The sequence below is a fragment of the Garra rufa genome, chromosome 2, assembly GCF_049309525.1.
Source record: "Garra rufa chromosome 2, GarRuf1.0, whole genome shotgun sequence".
Classification (NCBI taxonomy): Eukaryota; Metazoa; Chordata; class Actinopteri; order Cypriniformes; family Cyprinidae; genus Garra; species Garra rufa.
This window is the reverse complement of record NC_133362.1, coordinates 26,088,090-26,106,641: the sequence shown is the minus strand read 5'-3', so window position 1 is coordinate 26,106,641 and position 18,552 is coordinate 26,088,090. Positions and strand designations below refer to the sequence as shown.

Genomic DNA, 18,552 nt, shown 5'->3' with positions numbered 1-18,552 from the left:
CTCGAAACCTTTCGACTTCATTCTCGAACCTTTCGACTTCATTCTCGAACCTTTCGACTTCATTCTCGAACCTTTCGACTACATTCTCGAACCTTTCGACTTCATTCTCGAACCTTTCGACTTCATTCTCAAAACACTTCGACTGTATTCTCAAAAGTTTTCAACTTCATTCTCAAACCTTTTGCCTTTATTCTCGAAACCTTTCGCCTTTATTCTCGAAACCTTTCGGCTTCATTCTTGAAATGCTTCGACTGTATTCTCAAAACTTTTCCACTTAATTCTCAAAACATTTTGACTTCATTCTCGAAACCTATCGGCTTTATTGTCGAAACCTTTCGGCTTTATTCTCGAAACCTTTCGGCTTTATTCTCGAAACCTTTCGGCTTTATTCTCGAAACCTTTCGGCTTTATTCTCGAAACCTTTCGGCTTTATTCTCGAAACCTTTCGGCTTTATTCTCGAAACCTTTCGGCTTCATTCTCGAAACCTTCCGGCTTCATTCTCGAAATGCTTCGACTGTATTCTCAAAACTTTTCAACTTAATTCTCAAAACATTTTGACTTCATTCTCGAAACCTATCGGCTTTATTCTCGAAACCTTTCGGCTTTATTCTCGAAACCTTTCGGCTTTATTCTCGAAACCTTTCGGCTTTATTCTCGAAACCTTTCGGCTTCATTCTCGAAACCTTCCGGCTTCATTCTCGAAACCTTCCGGCTTCATTCTCGAAACGCTTCAACCTTATTCTCAAAACTTTTCAACTTCATTCTCGAACCTTTCGACTTTATTCTTGAAACCTTTCGACTTCATTCTCGAACCTTTCGACTTCATTCTCGAACCTTTCGACTTCATTCTCGAAACCTTTCGACTTCATTCTCGAACCTTTCGACTTCATTCTCGAACCTTTCGACTTCATTCTCGAACCTTTCGACTACATTCTCGAACCTTTCGACTTCATTCTCGAACCTTTCGACTTCATTCTCAAAACACTTCGACTGTATTCTCAAAAGTTTTCAACTTCATTCTCAAACCTTTTGCCTTTATTCTCGAAACCTTTCGCCTTTATTCTCGAAACCTTTCGGCTTCATTCTTGAAATGCTTCGACTGTATTCTCAAAACTTTTCCACTTAATTCTCAAAACATTTTGACTTCATTCTCGAAACCTATCGGCTTTATTGTCGAAACCTTTCGGCTTTATTCTCGAAACCTTTCGGCTTTATTCTCGAAACCTTTCGGCTTTATTCTCGAAACCTTTCGGCTTTATTCTCGAAACCTTTCGGCTTTATTCTCGAAACCTTTCGGCTTTATTCTCGAAACCTTTCGGCTTTATTCTCGAAACCTTTCGGCTTCATTCTCGAAACCTTCCGGCTTCATTCTCGAAATGCTTCGACTGTATTCTCAAAACTTTTCAACTTAATTCTCAAAACATTTTGACTTCATTCTCGAAACCTATCGGCTTTATTCTCGAAACCTTTCGGCTTTATTCTCGAAACCTTTCGGCTTTATTCTCGAAACCTTTCGGCTTCATTCTCGAAACCTTCCGGCTTCATTCTCGAAACCTTCCGGCTTCATTCTCGAAACGCTTCAACCTTATTCTCAAAACTTTTCAACTTCATTCTCGAACCTTTCGACTTTATTCTTGAAACCTTTCGGCTTCATTCTCGAAACCTTTCGGCTTCATTCTCGAAACGCTTCAACCTTATTCTCGAAACCCTTCGACTTTATTCTCGAAACCTTTCGGCTTTATTCTCGAAACCTTTCGGCTTCATTCTCGAAACGCTTCAACCTTATTCTCGAAACCTTTCGGCTTTATTCTCGAAACCTTTCGGCTTTATTCTCGAAACCTTTCGGCTTTATTCTCGAAACCTTTCGGCTTTATTCTCGAAACCTTTCGGCTTTATTCTCGAAACCTTTCGGCTTTATTCTCGAAACCTTTCGGCTTCATTCTCGAAACCTTCCGGCTTCATTCTCGAAACGCTTCAACCTTATTCTCAAAACTTTTCAACTTCATTCTCGAACCTTTCGACTTTATTCTTGAAACCTTTCGGCTTCATTCTCGAAACGCTTCAACCTTATTCTCGAAACCCTTCGACTTCATTCTCGCAGTGTTTCGACTTCATTCTCGAAACTTTTCGACTTATTTATTCACAGTGGAGAACCAAGTTCTGTGATCTTTGTATATAAAACATTTAAAATTGTATTGCATATGTGTTGCTCCCATAATAATGACTCATTTCAAATATTTGCTTGCTTGCTTTTTTTATCTTTCTTCTTTGTTTTTAACAGCTCCCCCTGCTGTGGTGGAGCAGTTATGAAATATTGTTCTTGTAAATACTTTCCAGCATTTTAACACAAACTATGCATGCAAATTACAGTATGGTAATTTGCTGAGGTCAAAAAGGATGTAAACAATGACTTTTTGAGTTCTTCTTGAGAGATGTGGATTTAGACAGCAGTTAAATTACGACACAACCTTGGTGTTTGTAAAAAAAAAAAAAAAAAACTTCTACTATCACTTTTGATCAGATTTATGTGTCTTTGCTTATCCAAAGTACTAATTTCTTAACAAAAAAAAAAAAAACTTATCAAAAATTTAGTTAGTGTGAATAGATGGATAAATGGATGGATCAATTAACAAAGACTTTGAAACAATTTTGTTCTTTTTGGTCTAATGATTATTTAAAATAATTTGTTTGTATTTTCAAGGAAAATAATGCTAAAGTTTCTTCCTCTTTGTACTTTTTACTAGGTTATTCTCTTGAAATTCCATCATTATATCAAGTGCACGGTACTGAATGGGAACAGCATGGTTGTAAATAGGTTTGAAGCCTTAGCCAGTCCATGTTTGTGACGTTCATGTTTGTGACCTAAGTGTTTTCTTGAGTTTAGCCCGTGACCGTCATCTAAGCGGAACTGCAGCTGCATTTATCAAACACACACTATGTTTTTGCAGAAGTTGTTTTGTCCACACAGTGGCTATATATTTACAGCTGACTGTATATATTTGGATGGACTAGACTTTGTCCTGATTTATGTTTATTTCTGTGAAAGTCAAACAGTGGAGCTCTAACAAACCATAATCGTTTTTACTGAGATGGTAGTTTACATAGTGTAAATGCTGTTAATTTATCATCTCCGCTGCTATTGCAATACATCAGAATTTGTGTATCTTCATAGTCAAAACTGGCACATGGCTCATCTTTTGTTTATCTTGCCAAGAAGAACGGGAACAAACATGTAGACTTTAGAGCAGGAATTTCTTTCATCTGGATGTAGTGTTTACTATGGATGAATACCAGCCATTTCCAAGATTATCTAAAGAAATCTCTTCTGCATTCCCTAGAAATTATGCTTTAATGCAATTTTCTCCTGAACAAAGGAATTAACCATTTAGATCACAATTTCTCAATAAAGGAAGTGAGTTTTTATGCAGTTGAAGAAGACAGAGATCTAAACTCAGAAAATAAGTGCTAAAAGTCAGAGTATCTCATGGAAATGAGGCAAGCCTCCATGCATTATTCATGAAATTCGTACATATTTAGATTGATGCAACCATTTTGCACTCAGTTTTTATTATTCCAGGCTAAATTGTTGTTTAAATCAATATATCATCTTTTCAGCAATCGAAAAATCCCCCTGTTGCTCTATTATTCATGGGGTTCTCTATCAAACAATAGCTTGAAAAATGATCTTCCAATTTCCGCACCAAAGGTATCTTTCCATTTCATCACACCATGTGCCACTCAGTTAAGGAAATAATGGCTCGTGTAATTAGCTTGCTGTGCTTGTGATGTGCACAAGCCATTCTTTCATGTTACTCCAGCAGTGGTATTATGAATGTGAAGGTTGGGGTCACATCTGTGAACAGTAGGATAACGTTTCTTTTTGAGATAAAATCAGGAGTATCAAAACATGTATCCATCCATCCACCTATCCAGAAAAAAAAAGGTTTTATAATTTAATTTTTTTTTTTTTTTGTTATGAAAATGATAAATACAAAAAATCTGAAGGTTTCTGTACATCAGGTTTAAACCAGCCAAACATCTCTTTAGCCCTATTCGGACTGTAATTTTTTCTCCTGGACATCTTTAAAATTAAATTTACATGGCACCTCAGTGATAAAACTCATGTATTAGGATTGCGATTTATTCATAGTGGAGAAACGAGTTCTGTGATCCTACGAACCAAGGAACATGTTGCTCACACAAACAGGTTGCATGATTGTCTGCTGTGAATAAAATGTCAAATGCTTGGAATAATAAGAATAAATATATATTTACTAATATTCTATTTATTATTTGACTACTTAAATCTCCTGTTTAAAAATAAGAAATTAGATGCACTATAGTTGTATATACAGTTGAGGTCAAAAGTTTACATACACCTTAGAGAATCTGAAAGATGTTGATTATTTTACTAAAATAAGCGTGTTACTTTTTGTTTAGTACTGACCTGAATAAGATATTTCACATAAAAGACGTTTACATGTAGTCCACAAGAGAAAATAATAGTTGAATTCATAAAAATAGCCCTGTTCAAAAATGTATATTAGTTCACTTTCAGAACAAAAATTTACAGATAATGTACTCACCCTCTTGTCATCCAAGATGTTCATGCCTTTCTTTCTTCAGTCGCAAGGAAATTATGTTTTTTGAGGAAAACATTTCACGATTTCTCTCCATATAATGGACTTCTGTGGTGCCCCCAAGTTTGAACTTTCAAAATGCAGCTTCGAATGGGTCTAAACGATCACAGCCGAGGAAAGAAGGGTCTTATCTAGCAAAATCATCAGTTATTTTCTAAAAAAAAATTACAATTTATATACTTTTTAACATCAAATTGTCTAGCTCTGTGTGTACTCTGTGCAGAAATTTGAAAATAACCGATCGTTTTCGCTAGATAAGACCCTTCTTTCTCAGCTGGGATCATTTAGAGTCCTTTGAAGCTGCATTTAAACTGCATTTTGGAAGTTAAAACTCGCAGGCACCACAGAAGTTCATTATATGGAGAGAAATCCTGAAATGTTTTCCTCAAAAAACATAATTTCTTTACGACTGAAAAAAGAAAGATGTGAACATCTTGGATGACAAGGGTGAGTGCACTATCTGTAAATTTTTGTTCTAAAGTGAATTACTACATTAATACTGAGTTGTTACCTGAATGATCTATAGCTGTGTTTTTTTGTTTGGTGATAGCTGATCATGAGTCCCTTGTTTGTCCTGAACAGTTAAACTGCCTGCTGTTCTTTAGAAAAATCTTTCAGGTCCCACCCTTTCCAACAATGACTTTATGATTCTGAGGACAACTGAGGGATTCATATGCAATTATTACAGAAGGTTCAAACACTCTCACTTCAGAGGGAAACACAATGTATTACGAGCCGGGGGGTGAAAACTTTTTGAATTTGAAAATCAGGGTAAATTTTACTTATTTGTCTTCTGGGAAACGTATAAGTATCGTCTGAAGCTTCTGAAGGGCAGTACTAAATGAAAAATAAGAAAAATATACACATCTTCATTCTGTTTAAAAGTTTTCACCCCCAGGCTCTTAATGCATTGTGTTTCCTTTTGAAGCATCAGTACGCATTTAAACCTTCTGTAATAGTTGCACATGAGTCCCTCAGTTGTCCTCAGTGTGAAAAGATGGATCTCAAAATCATACAGTCATAGTTGGAAAGGGTTCAAATACACACAAATGCTGAAAAACCAAAGAATTAGTGGGACCCAAAGGATTTTTCCGAAGAACAGTGGGCAGTTTAACTGTTCAGGACAAACAAGGGACTCATGAAAAACTGTCACAAAAAAAACAAAAAAAAAAAACAGCTGTGGCTCATTCAGGTAACAACACAGTATTAAGAATCAAGTGTATGTAAACTTTTGAACAGGGTAATTTTTATAAATTCAACTATTCTTTTATCTTGTGGACTATGTAAACGTATTTTATGAGAAATATCTCATTCAGGTCAGTATTAAATAAAAAATAGCATGTATTTTGTATGATTCCTCTTATTTTGGTCAAATAATCATAATTAACATTCTGCAGATTCTGCAAGGTGTGTGTAAACTTTTGACCTCAACTGTGAATATACGCGATATAGCATTGCATACCTGTCACGACTAACCCCAGTAAATATCAAAAATAGCTTACGGCTTTTGTGTTACATTCAAACAAGTGTATTTTTCCATTGTTTGTCCATGTACGAACATTCTACAAGAGGTCTTTTCTACTAAAGGGTTATTCATCATAATAAAATTTCAAAGTCATCCATAAAACAACATTGCCTTGAGTTTGTACACCTCCCCTCATATTCCTACCTCTAAATATATAAACAGCTGCTCAAAAGCTTGTAAATATGTTACAGGTTGATTTTTTTATTACTCAAGACTGCAGTGGTATTCATGTGGAGCCTAGCATTTGCATAATGGTGTATAAAATGGTTGTTATCTGTCCTCCTAAATTAACATTTGAATGAAGGTCATAGTTGCATTACAGGATGCACAAGGTACCTTTCTTAATGGCTTGATGCAGCATGTTCTTGGGACTGAAATCATTTTAGGCAGTTATATGGAATAAGGTGTACTACGTGGAGAGTCCTTTCATGTCTGTTCTGTTTATTTCAGTATTTTTCTGAGAAACATTTTATTTTCATTTTATAAACATTTTATAGTCCCTTCACTTCCCTATTACTCACCCTGATCAAACTGCTTTTCCTGTTAACCGAATACACATTGTACTCACGATATTTAATAAACACAATTGATGTAATGATCTCTATCTATTTTTATCTATTCCAGATACACCAAAATGAAAACTGCAACCAACATCTACATCTTCAACCTCGCTTTAGCAGATGCCTTGGCAACAAGCACTCTACCATTCCAGAGTGTGAATTACCTGATGGGTACATGGCCTTTTGGAGACGTACTGTGCAAGATTGTGATGTCTATTGATTACTACAACATGTTCACCAGCATCTTTACCCTCACCACTATGAGTGTCGACCGATACATCGCTGTTTGCCACCCAGTTAAAGCCCTGGACTTCAGAACCCCCCGGAACGCCAAGATTGTCAACGTGTGTAACTGGATCCTCTCATCTGCCATCGGACTCCCTGTTATGGTCATGGCCTCCACCACTATTGAGTACCACAGCAGTTGTATGTTTTCCAACATATTCAATGCACATTTAATGTTTAATGTTAAAGGGATAAATCTAAAAAAAAAAACTAGAAAAACCAACCTAGTTACCATACATTACCATATAATGTTAAAGGGATAGTTCACCAATAAATGAAAATTCTGTCATTAACTACTAACCCTCATGTTGTTCTAAACCTGTAAGACCTTCGTCCATCTTCGGAACATAAATTAGGATTTTTTTGATGAAATCCCTGCTGAAAAAACCAGCTAAAACCAGCCTAGGCTGGTTGGCTGGTATTAGCTGGTTTAAGCTGGTTTAAGCTGGAAGTAGCTGGTTTTAGCTGGTCTCCCAGCCTGGCCAGGCTGGAAAAATGGCCAAAACCCCTCTAAAACCAGCCTGGCGACCAGCTATGACCAGCTAAAACCAGGCTGGTTGACCAGCTAAAACCAGCCAACCAGCCTAGGCTGGTTTTAGCTGTTTTTTTCACCAGGGATACGAGAGCTTTCTGACCCTGCATAGAAAGCAACAACTACCATCTTCAAGTAACAGAAATTTAAAATAGTTAAAGTGTCCATGTGACATCTGTGGTTCAACTGTTATGTTATGAAGCTACAAAAACAAAAATAATGACTTTATTCTACAATTTTTTCTCCTCTGTGTTAGTCTTCGTCACACGGTTACGAGAGTACACAACGCATGTTGACGCAATAGCCGGTGTTCTGACATGGAAGAGAAGAAATTGTTAAATAAATTTGTGATTTTGATTTGTTTGTGCACAGAAAGTATTCTCCAGGGTGCTTGAAGTGCTTGACTTTTTATAATTTAAGGTTTGGAAAACCCTTGAAAAGTGCTTGAATTATTAAAAGACAATGTATCTGTGAAATAAGTGTTTAATTATCTCAATTAGCAAATATCTTTTGATTTAGATCAGAACATTATGTATTGCGAATCATTTAATTCAGATTGGAACTTCAGAGTGGGTTTGTGAATAATTTCTCGGATTGAATGATTCGCGATTCGCGCTCCGAGTCCTGATCTGAAATGATGGCTCGTGAATCCTTATTCAGATCGGGGCTTCAAAATGCGAATCATTTGGATCCAGATCTGAACTTCGGAGAGGGTTTGCAAACCTTTTGATTCAGATTCGGAACTTTGAAGCATGGATCGCGATTGTTTTGATTCAGATTAAGACTTCAGGCCGGGTTTGCGATTCTTTTGATTCAGATCGGACCTTCGGAACACAGATTGCGAATCATTTGATTCAGTTCAGGACTTCAGAACAGGGTCACAAATCTTTTGTCTGACTTCTTTTTTTTAAACAGTAGAAAACATCAAATCATTAAGGCAGTATAAGTTTTAAAAAATGAAGGAAGAGGAATGAAAGTATACACAAAATAAACTAAAGTTTTACTGTAGTAAACGTTTTTTGTATAACCACAGTTTTACTACAAATACATGGTTAAATTGTGGTTAGTGTAGGTAAAAACATGGTTAATTTGTGGTTACCATTTTGTTTTACTAGTATATGTGACCCTGGACCACAAAACCAGTCATGAGGGTCAATTTTTGAAATTGAGAAAGCTGAGAAAAGCTGAATAATAAGCTTTCCATTGATGTATGGTTTGTTAAGATAAATCAACATTTGTCTGAGATACAACTATTTGAAAATCTGAAATCTGAGGGTGCAAAATAATCGCTTTTAAAGCTGTCCAAATGAAGTTCTTGGGAATGCATACTACTAATCAAAAATTAGGTTTTAAAATATTTATGGTAGCAAATTTACAAAATATCTTTATGGAACATGATCGTAATATCCTAATGATTTTTGGCATAAAAGAACAAAATCATTTTGATAATTTTGCCCCCTACAGTGTATTTTTGGCTATTGCTACAAATATACCCATGCTACTTAAAGTTTTGTTGTCCAAGGTCATGTATTTTAATTTATCCATTTTTCTATTTTTGAATTTGAAGGAAACATCCTTGAAAATCAAAAATGTAGTGCTAGAAAAGTACTTGAAAGTCCTGGAATTCATAAAATTGAGGTTGAACCACATGGACTATTTTAACAATGTTTTATTTAACAATAAAGTTCTCAGATTTAATTAAAAATATCTTAAATTGTGTTCCGAAGTTGAACAAAGGTCTTACAGATTTGAAACGACATGAGGGTGAGTAACTGTTGACAGAATTGTCATTTTTGTGTAAACTATCCCTTTAACATGCAACCCCATCAGAACAGTTTGCACTTGAAACACACTCATCTAGTTCTTAGCTTGATCTTCTCTTAATACTTTAAGACATTTTCCTCAATACTGGAAACGTCCCGTATTATTCCTGTGGCGGCACAAATTTTGCAGACACAAAAGAAGAGTTCAGGCAGAAAATTGTTACTAAGTGATTTAGATTGATGTCACTTCTAGTCATTTGGGAAGAAAATCATAAGGGGTTTAATAGCTGTAGCAGAAAGGCCTGGGTCTCTGAGGCCCTCTAAACAATGCCTTGAAGAAATAATGACTAGTGGTTTAACTGTCATCTTTGCAAATACGAATTGATTTTCACATGACTCAATGTGTTCTTGCACTCTGCTATATTCTTACTTTCACAGCGTTTGGCATCACTGACTGCACTTTGCTCTTTCCTCATCCTTCCTGGTACTGGGAGAACCTCCTAAAGATCTGCGTCTTCATCTTCGCCTTCATCATGCCCGTCCTCATCATCACCATCTGTTACGGCCTAATGATCCTCCGCCTGAAGAGTGTGCGCATGCTGTCCGGCTCAAAGGAAAAGGACCGCAACCTCCGACGCATCACCCGAATGGTTCTGGTGGTGGTGGCGGTTTTCATCGTCTGCTGGACACCGATCCACATCTTCGTCATCATCAAGGCTTTGGTGACCATTCCCAGCTCGCTCCTGCAGACCGTCACCTGGCATTTCTGCATCGCCCTCGGCTACACTAACAGCTGCCTCAACCCAGTGCTCTACGCCTTCCTGGATGAGAACTTCAAGCGCTGTTTCCGGGAGTTCTGCATTCCGAGTCCGTCCGTGCTGGACCTCCAGAACTCCACACGCACCAGGAACCCCCAGCGCGAGGGCCAGTCCAGCGGCCACACAGTAGACAGGACGAATCAGCAGGTATGACTAGTCCTGGAAATGTCATCACTGGAGTCCCGCTGCCAGCCCAGTGTTGACATGAGCTCGGATGTCACGCAGGTCACCACGGGTGTCTAACACCTTCACCTACAGGAGCTGCGGTAGGCTGAACCATCTTGCTAGGCCTCCTCACAATTTCAGACTGTTGAAGTAGATTTCAGATTCAATACATACTAGATTATTGACCCCAAATGACCCCAATAAGCTGAGCTTATTTCACTATCTGTGATGTTCACAGCCATGCATCTGATGTATCCGTTAGATTAGTCCAGCATTCAAGAACTGTATTTATGTACTTAGAGTTGCATCTTAAGTCCCCTTTAACACTTAAAATGCTTATTTTATAACTGATAACACTTTTATTTGTAGAAAGAAGAAAATGTATGAATTCACTTAGGATCACAATTATGTATTTAACATAAAATGTTCAGCCTTTAGTGTATCTGTCTTTGCCTTAAATCATACAGTATTCAATTTTCAATTGCTTTCATGGCCAACAAAGCAATTTGGTTAAGCTGTCTTGTTCAGTTATGTTCCTTTGGAGTGATTGAAATTAATCATCAAATGACTGTTGGATGTGACGCTCGCACTGTTTCTCTGATTTACCATGGACTTCATAGAAATGCCGAACACAATAACAAAAACGCCTCGTGCAACAATGGATAATTTTCACGCTTCGGTGGTGACAAATGTATTGTGCTTGTACTCTGATGCAAATCTCTTGTACTAATGTAAATGTCCAATGTAATTGTCTGGTTGTCACTCACATTAAGACACTCTGTCTGAAAAAGGAAATGTTTTATGCTCTAAAATACCTTGAAGATCTATGTGCAGGTGTTTCTGTAAGTTTTTATATACTGTATGCAGCATCATAAATAAATCATTCACACCAGAATATGTGTTTGTAGTGAGATGGCACATAATTAGATTAGGGCTGTCGCTATTCGTCGATTCTAATCAACTACTTGTTTTTTAAAAAATCCTCGATTTCATTTTTGCCTGCGTCGACTAACCAGCAAAATATCAGAAGTGGCGCACTTCAAGTGGTGCACTAGACTGTTTTCCAAGGTTGCATTATATATTAAACACACTTAAAAATCATAATCAAGCAAAATTGTGAATTCACAAATGCTACGATTCAGTTAAACAAATATATGCAATGCAGGTTTATTGCGTTTATATGCGTGTACATTACATACGTGCGTCTCACAGCAGCTCTGTTCACAGGAACTGTTATTATTTACATGTGTGGAGTGCCTCACACTCCATCTCTGCATATTGTTCCCATCATCTGGGAACGCAACATGCGCCATTTCATCAGATTTGTAAGGTAAATCATTTATAAACCTATGCAAACTCAGGAGAATACAACAGTTTTGTGCAATAAATCATATGATTTCTTGCTTTGAACTGATTATTATTGCCTCATTGCTATTATATATGCATTTTAAGTAATTGTTCACTTATTTCTACATTTTTACTACCACAAAAAAAATAGCCTAATTACAATTATAAGGCCCTATGAAATCTGTTTTATATCCAAATTCAGTTTTTTTTTTCTTTTTTAATTTTGTTTTATACTCTGTTTTAATAATTAAATATATATTTTTTAATCAAAAATCCTGTGTAATTAAAACAGTTTTATTTTAACCAAAATCCTTTCTATTACTTTTCTGGATTTCATTTGAAAGGTTCCATTAAAATGTAATAATCAAAAACATCTCCAATTAATTTATTTTATTAAAAATAAAATGTTCTTAAAGGGGTCATCGGATGCCCATTTTCCACAAGTTCATATGATTCTTTAGGGTCTTAATGAAAAGTCTATAATATACTTTGGTTAAAAATTCTCAATAGTAGTGTAAAAAACACCCTTTTACGTTGTCAAAATCAGCTCTGCAAAACATCAACTCATATTATTGTATGGCCCTTTAAATGCCCCGCCCCTCTCTGCCTGAAATGTGATGTTTACTTTAGCCGCATTTAGTGGCGAAACTTGCCAACAAGCACATTATTAAGAAAGACCATTTGCAGTGTGCTGTCACAATGACAAGAAGCTGAGAATGACCTGATTTAAAAAAGGGAATATTATTTTTACAGATTAAAAAAAATACCACTGGGTGGATTTTTATCATTGTAGGGTGGTTGTGTACTCAAACTGCCAACACACATTAATGTTCAAACAACATGTAAAAGTTTTGCATCCGTTGACCCTTTTAAGTAAAATTGTCTGGGTTTTGTGGGAAATTAGTCATTTAGATTAATCAATTAATCGAAAAGTTAGTTGATAGATTAATCGATATAAAAATAGTTGTTAGTGGCAGCCCTAAATTAGATTTGATTTGAAAGTTATGCAACTATTATGTAACACTATACAGTTGAGGTCAAAAGTTTACATCCCCCTTTCAGAATCTACAAAACGTTATTTTACCAAAATAAGAGGGTTCATACGAAGTGTTATTGTTTATGTAGTACTGACCTGAGTAAGATATTTCACATAAAAGATGTTTACATATAGTCCAGAAGAGAAAATAATAGTTGAATTTATAAAAATGACCCTGTTCAAAATTTTACATACACTTGATTCTTAATACTGTGTTGTTACCTGAATGATCCACAGCTGTGTTTTTTGTTCAGCAATAGTTGTTCATGAGTCCCTATGCAACTATTACAGAAAATTCAAACACTCGCTAATGCTCCATAAGAAAAAATGAAGCATTAAGAGGCCAGGGGTGAAAACTTTTGAACAGAATGAAGATGTGCACATTTCTTATTTTGCCTAAATAATATTTGTTTCATTTAGTACTGCCCTTTAGAAGCTACAGAAGATAGTTACATGTTTCCCAGAAGACAAAATAAGTACAATTTACCCTGATCTTCAAATTCAAAAAGTTTTCACCGCTTAGCTCTTAATGCATTGTGTTTCCTTCTGAAGCATCAGTGAGCATATGAACCTTCTGTAATAGTTAAATATGAGTCCCTCAATTGTCCTCAGTGTGAAAGGATGGATCTCAAAATCATACAGTCATTGTTGGAAAGGGTTCAAATACACAAAAATGAAGAAGAATATGTGGGACCTAAAGGATTTTTCTAAAGAAAAGTGGGCAGTTTAACTGTTCAGGACAAACAAGCGACTCATGAACAACTATCACTAAAAAAAATCATTCAGGTAACAACACAGTATTAAACATCAAGGGGGTGTAAACATTTGAATGGGGTTATTTTTGTAAATTCAACTTATGTTCTCTTATAGACTATATGTAAACATCTTTTCTGTGAAATATCTTTTTCACGTCAGTACCAAATAAACAATAACATGCATTTTGTATGAACCCTCTTATCTTGGAAAAATAACATTTAGCAGATTCTGAAAGGGGGTGTAAACTTTTGATCTTAACTGTATATTATGCGCCAGTTGTTAATTGTTGTGGTTCTGAAAAATGAATCAATGTTAAATGATGGGCGGGTTTTATGCCTTAAAGGGATAGTTCACGCAAAAATGAAAATTCTGTCATTAATCACTCACCCTAATGTTGTTTCAAACCCATAAGGTTAAGATATTTTTGATAAAATCCGAGAGCTTTCTGACCCTGCATAGACAGCAATGCAACTGACACGTTCAAGGTCCAGAAAGGTATTAAGAACATCATTAAAATAGTCAGTGGTTCAATCGTCATGTTATGAAGCTATGACTTAATAAATAACATATATTTATATTTATATGACATAATAAACTTTATTAAACAATTTATTCTCTTCCGTGTTAGTCTTAGATGCACATTTGTCCTTACTCCTTTGGCCTTCAACGTATCAGTTGCATTGCTGTCTATGTAGGGTCAAAAAGCTGTCAGATATATTATATCTATACATTTCGAAAGATTCTGCAAACTTTGGTGGGTAAAATCCAGTCAATTCAATAGGAAAAATTTCCCCACGGAAATTTTGCAACAGGTTGGTCACATCGATTCATTGCAATAACCAACAAAAAGCTGGTTTGATTTGGTGATGATTTCTGTGTGAGCTGTGCTTCATACATTACTACACTATTGATAATCAATTTATGCAGAAATGACTGCACCCTTCATAAATTTATGACATCTCCAATTTTTGAGCTAGTCAGTTTTTCAACATTTTTCAATTTAAAATTACTTTGAATGAACATATCGCTTAACGGGGGCAGCCGTGGCCTAATGGTTAGAGATTCGGACTTGTAACCCAAAGGTTGCAGGTTCGAGTCTCAGGTCTGGCAGGGATTGTAGGTGGGGGGAGTGAATGTACAGCACTCTCTCCACCCTCAATACCACGACTGAGGTGAGTCCCTTGAGCAAGGCACCGATCCCCCAACTGCTCCCCGGGCTGCCCACTGCTCCGGGTGTGTGTTCACTGTGTGTGTGTGTGTTCACTACTGTGTGTGTGCACTTGGATGGGTTAAATGCAGAGCACAAATTCCTTGTATGGGTCACCATACTTGGCCTCACTCACCCCCTTTCCTTTCCTTTCCTTTCCTTTCCTTCCTTTCCTAACAGGACTCTTATAAGTAAGAAAGTCCTCTGTGAGAAGACAAAATGTAAAACTATTCCAGCTGTTTTCAGTTATTACCAGGATCTCTTATCTAGTTTGAGACCAATGGGGCCAATAATTTGGTTCTGTAATACTTTGAAATCAAATAATCATGGCCTTTGAGCTGCCATTTCAGTCATTTTGTAGCAGAGTTTCCCCCCACATGCAGTCTTGCTGCAACACCCTGGGGAAATTAAGGAACAGAGAGCTAGTATGGTCAGGACTGCTCAGCACATAACCTAAGGCGCGAGAAACAGCGGAGCGGTGGAAAGCAGAGGAGAGGGGGGCGGCAGTCATTCGGGTCATCGTTGCAGTTCTCGTTTAACTGTGGCTTTAGGGCGCAGGATATGTATAACAATGCGAGACTGTTTCTTTTCCTTAGCAGATATAATAATGTATTAAACCTAATTAAGAAGACAGAATCCATAACATGAAACCATAAACATTTTGGTTGATTGTTTCATGTGAGGGAACCAGAGCTTGTGGCTGCTCATCTACTCATTTCATTCCTCCCACTAGCTTTGCTGAATACAGCATAATTAAAGTTCGACATGGATTCTATAGACTGCAGAGGAAGAAAGTGCACTGGAGATTTAATGAAACTTGTGGTAATAAAGATTGTGGCTGTAGTAATTTAAGCCATTAAATCTGGTCTAATTAATTCTAAAATGGCTTGAAAGAGTGTGAAAGAACTCACACACTCCTAATGAAGTCAACTCACTTTCTTGTCCAAAACATTTTAATAGACTTACTGGCCTTGTGTCCCCAAGTTAGAGTAGTAAAACAGTCAATCCTAAAAAAAACTAAAGAAATGACTGTTTACTTCAAGAATAAAAATTTCCTGATAATTTACTCACCCCCATGTCAGATGTCCATGTATTTCTTTCTTCAGTCTAAAAGAAATTAAAGGAACACTCCACTTCTTTTTTTGGAAATAGGCTCATTCTCCAACTCCCCCCGAGTTAATAAGTTGAGTTTTACCGTTTTGAAATCCATTCAGCCGTTCTCCTGTTCTGGCGATATCTCTTTTAGCATAGCTTAGCATAGATCATTGAATCCTATGAGGCCAATATAACATTGCGTTCAAAAATGACCAACAAGTTTTAATATTTGTCCTATTTAAAACTTGGTTCTTCTGTAGTTATATCGTGTACTAAAACAGGCATAAAATGTAAAGCTGCGATTTTCTAGGCTGATAAGATTAGGAACTACACTCCCATTCCGGCGTAATAGTCAAGGAAGTTTGCTGCCGTAATATGGACGCAGCAGGTGCAGTAATATCACACAGCGCCTGAAATGAGTTCCCAGCTAGGTAACTGCCAATGTGACCGGCTTTTTGAAATTGTGACCGAACTTCAGGCGCTGCGTGATATTACTGCGCCTGCTGCGTCCATATTAAGGCAGCAAACTTCCTTGACTCCACTGGAATGGAAGTTCCTAATCTTATTAGCCTAGAAAATTTACAGCTTTACATTTTCCGCCGGTTTTAGTACACGATATAACTACAGAAGAGTCAAATTTTAAATAGAACAAATATCGAAACTCGTTGGTCATTTTTGAACGCGATGCTATTGGTCTAATAGGATTCAATGATCTATGCTAAAAGTGATATCGCCAGAACAGGAGAACGGCTGAATAGATTTAAAAACGGTAAAACTCAACTTATTAACTCGGGGGGAGTATGAAAATGAGCCTATTTCCAAAAAAAAAAGTGGAGTGTTCCTTTAAAGGTTTTGAGGAATACATTTAAGGATTTCTCTCTAGTGGACTTATAGGGATCAACGGGTGGAAGGTCCAAATTGCAGTTTCAATGCAGCTTCATAGAGCTCTACAGCCGAGAAATAACAGTCTTATCTTTATCGAAACAATCTGTCATTGTCTAAAAAAAAAAAAAATAAATAAAAAATTACAAATTTATATACTGATCTTTCCAACTTGATTATGTAATACATGAAGTCGAGCTAGTGCAAGATGAGCATTTGTTTTAAAAAATTAGGGCTGCACGATAGATCGTTTCAGCAACGTCATCGCGATATACACATTGCGGCAGTCACGATGCAGGGCAAAAAAAAAATGTATGTGTGTCTGATTTAAAAATGTACTTTCTATATTTCTAAACTTTCTATTCACGGATCTATATTTGTCTAAAATAAAGTAATTAACTCATGTATAAGGCTTCTTTAAAAACTACAGTGCACACGTTGCTTCACCTACTTCATGCTTGCAGTCTCTGCGTGCGCATGGCGAAATGAGCGCGGGATGGGAGAAAAGCGCCGAAATGGAAGACTTGGTTGAAAAAGAAACGCAACGTCGGTCATATGGAAGTATTTTGGATACAAAAAGGATGCTGCTGACCAAAAACAGGTGATTTGTCGGGAGTGCCTGGCAGTTGTTGCCACAACTCGCGGAAACACTGCGAATTTAAGGGACCGTTCACATGTCGCGCCTAAGAACGCGTGGAAAACACTAGGCGCGCCGCTTTCTCCTTCTTTCCAAAGCGCTCTGTAACTTGAGTGGCAGAGTGGCGTCTGCCGTTGCTAAGCAACCATGACCCGCGCTCTCCTAAAGACGTGGAAGTTTCAGCAAAGATAAATGGATTTCCAAAACTAAAAATTGCTTGCCGTAGCTCTGCTACTAAAAAATGTTATCCCTGTAACAGCTATGATCAGCTGTTCCTCCATCTTGGCTAAGCTTTTAATGTTTTTCGTGAAAGGAAGAAGCTGAGTTCCCTTTCATCAGGGTAAAAGCAACATTCATTATTAATTTCATATTAGAGCCTTGATTTGCCTGAATTGACAGTGAATAAGGTGAGTCAAACTGTTTATGAAACTACCCAAAATAAGCTTTAAAAAGTATTTTATTTAAGGGTTTTGATTATACTGCACTTCTACATTTTTTTATTCTTTGAAAATTCTTACAAAATTACCCCAATTATTCTTGAATTATTATTTGATTTTTAAGCAGTTCAAAACAACCTGATGAACATAAATGAATTTGTACACATCGCAATATATATCGCAAGAAAAAAATATATTGCAATGTATTTTTTTTCCCAATGTCATGCAGCCCTATTAAAAATTATATAAATCTTTAGAAAATGGCTGATTGTTTGGCTAGGCAAGATGCTTATTCCTCTGCTTGGATTGTGTAGAGCCCTTTAAAGCTGCATTGAAACTGCAATTTGGACCTTTAACCCGTTGGCTCCCATTAAATTCCACTATATGGAGAAAAAAACCTTAAATTCTTCAAGACTGAAAAAAGATGACAAGGAAGTGAGTAAATTATCAGAAGAATTTTATTCTGGAAGCGAACTAATTCTATAAATTACTGGTTGCTGAATTAGAAGAAAATAATGTCCAAGTATTGTGCTTTCCACTGCAAATGTAAAATATAATTAACAATGGCAAGAATTAAAGGCATAGTTGACTCCAAAATTAAAAATCTGTTACCATTTAATCACCCTTGTGTTGTGTTTCAACTGTTTTGTCTATATAGTAAAAGTCTATGGAGTCTAGTGGGGTCTGAAAATATCTTGTGTTTCGCAGAAGAAAGACATGAGGGTGAGTAAACAATGACAGAAATGTCATTTTTGGGTGAACTGTTTCTTTAAGAACAGAAAGAGACCTATTCAAAAGCCCCACTGTCTTTTATGCATAGCGTTTTTTAAAACCTCAAACTGTATGAATTCATTCAAATTCACCAC

At 36.6% G+C, this 18,552-nt stretch overlaps 1 protein-coding gene across 1 annotated transcript in view; it reads left to right on the top strand.

The window, feature by feature from the left end:
- The window catches only part of oprm1 (opioid receptor, mu 1), a 29,162-nt gene extending 17,997 nt beyond the window's left edge, over positions 1-11,165 (top strand). The window contains exons 2-3 of the mRNA XM_073835043.1: positions 6,791-7,152; positions 9,745-11,165. Coding sequence (XP_073691144.1) covers positions 6,791-7,152; positions 9,745-10,277 — 895 coding nt within the window. The 3' untranslated portion in view covers positions 10,278-11,165. The remainder of the gene's footprint in view (positions 1-6,790; positions 7,153-9,744) is intronic.
- Positions 11,166-18,552: the final 7,387 nt, after the last annotated feature.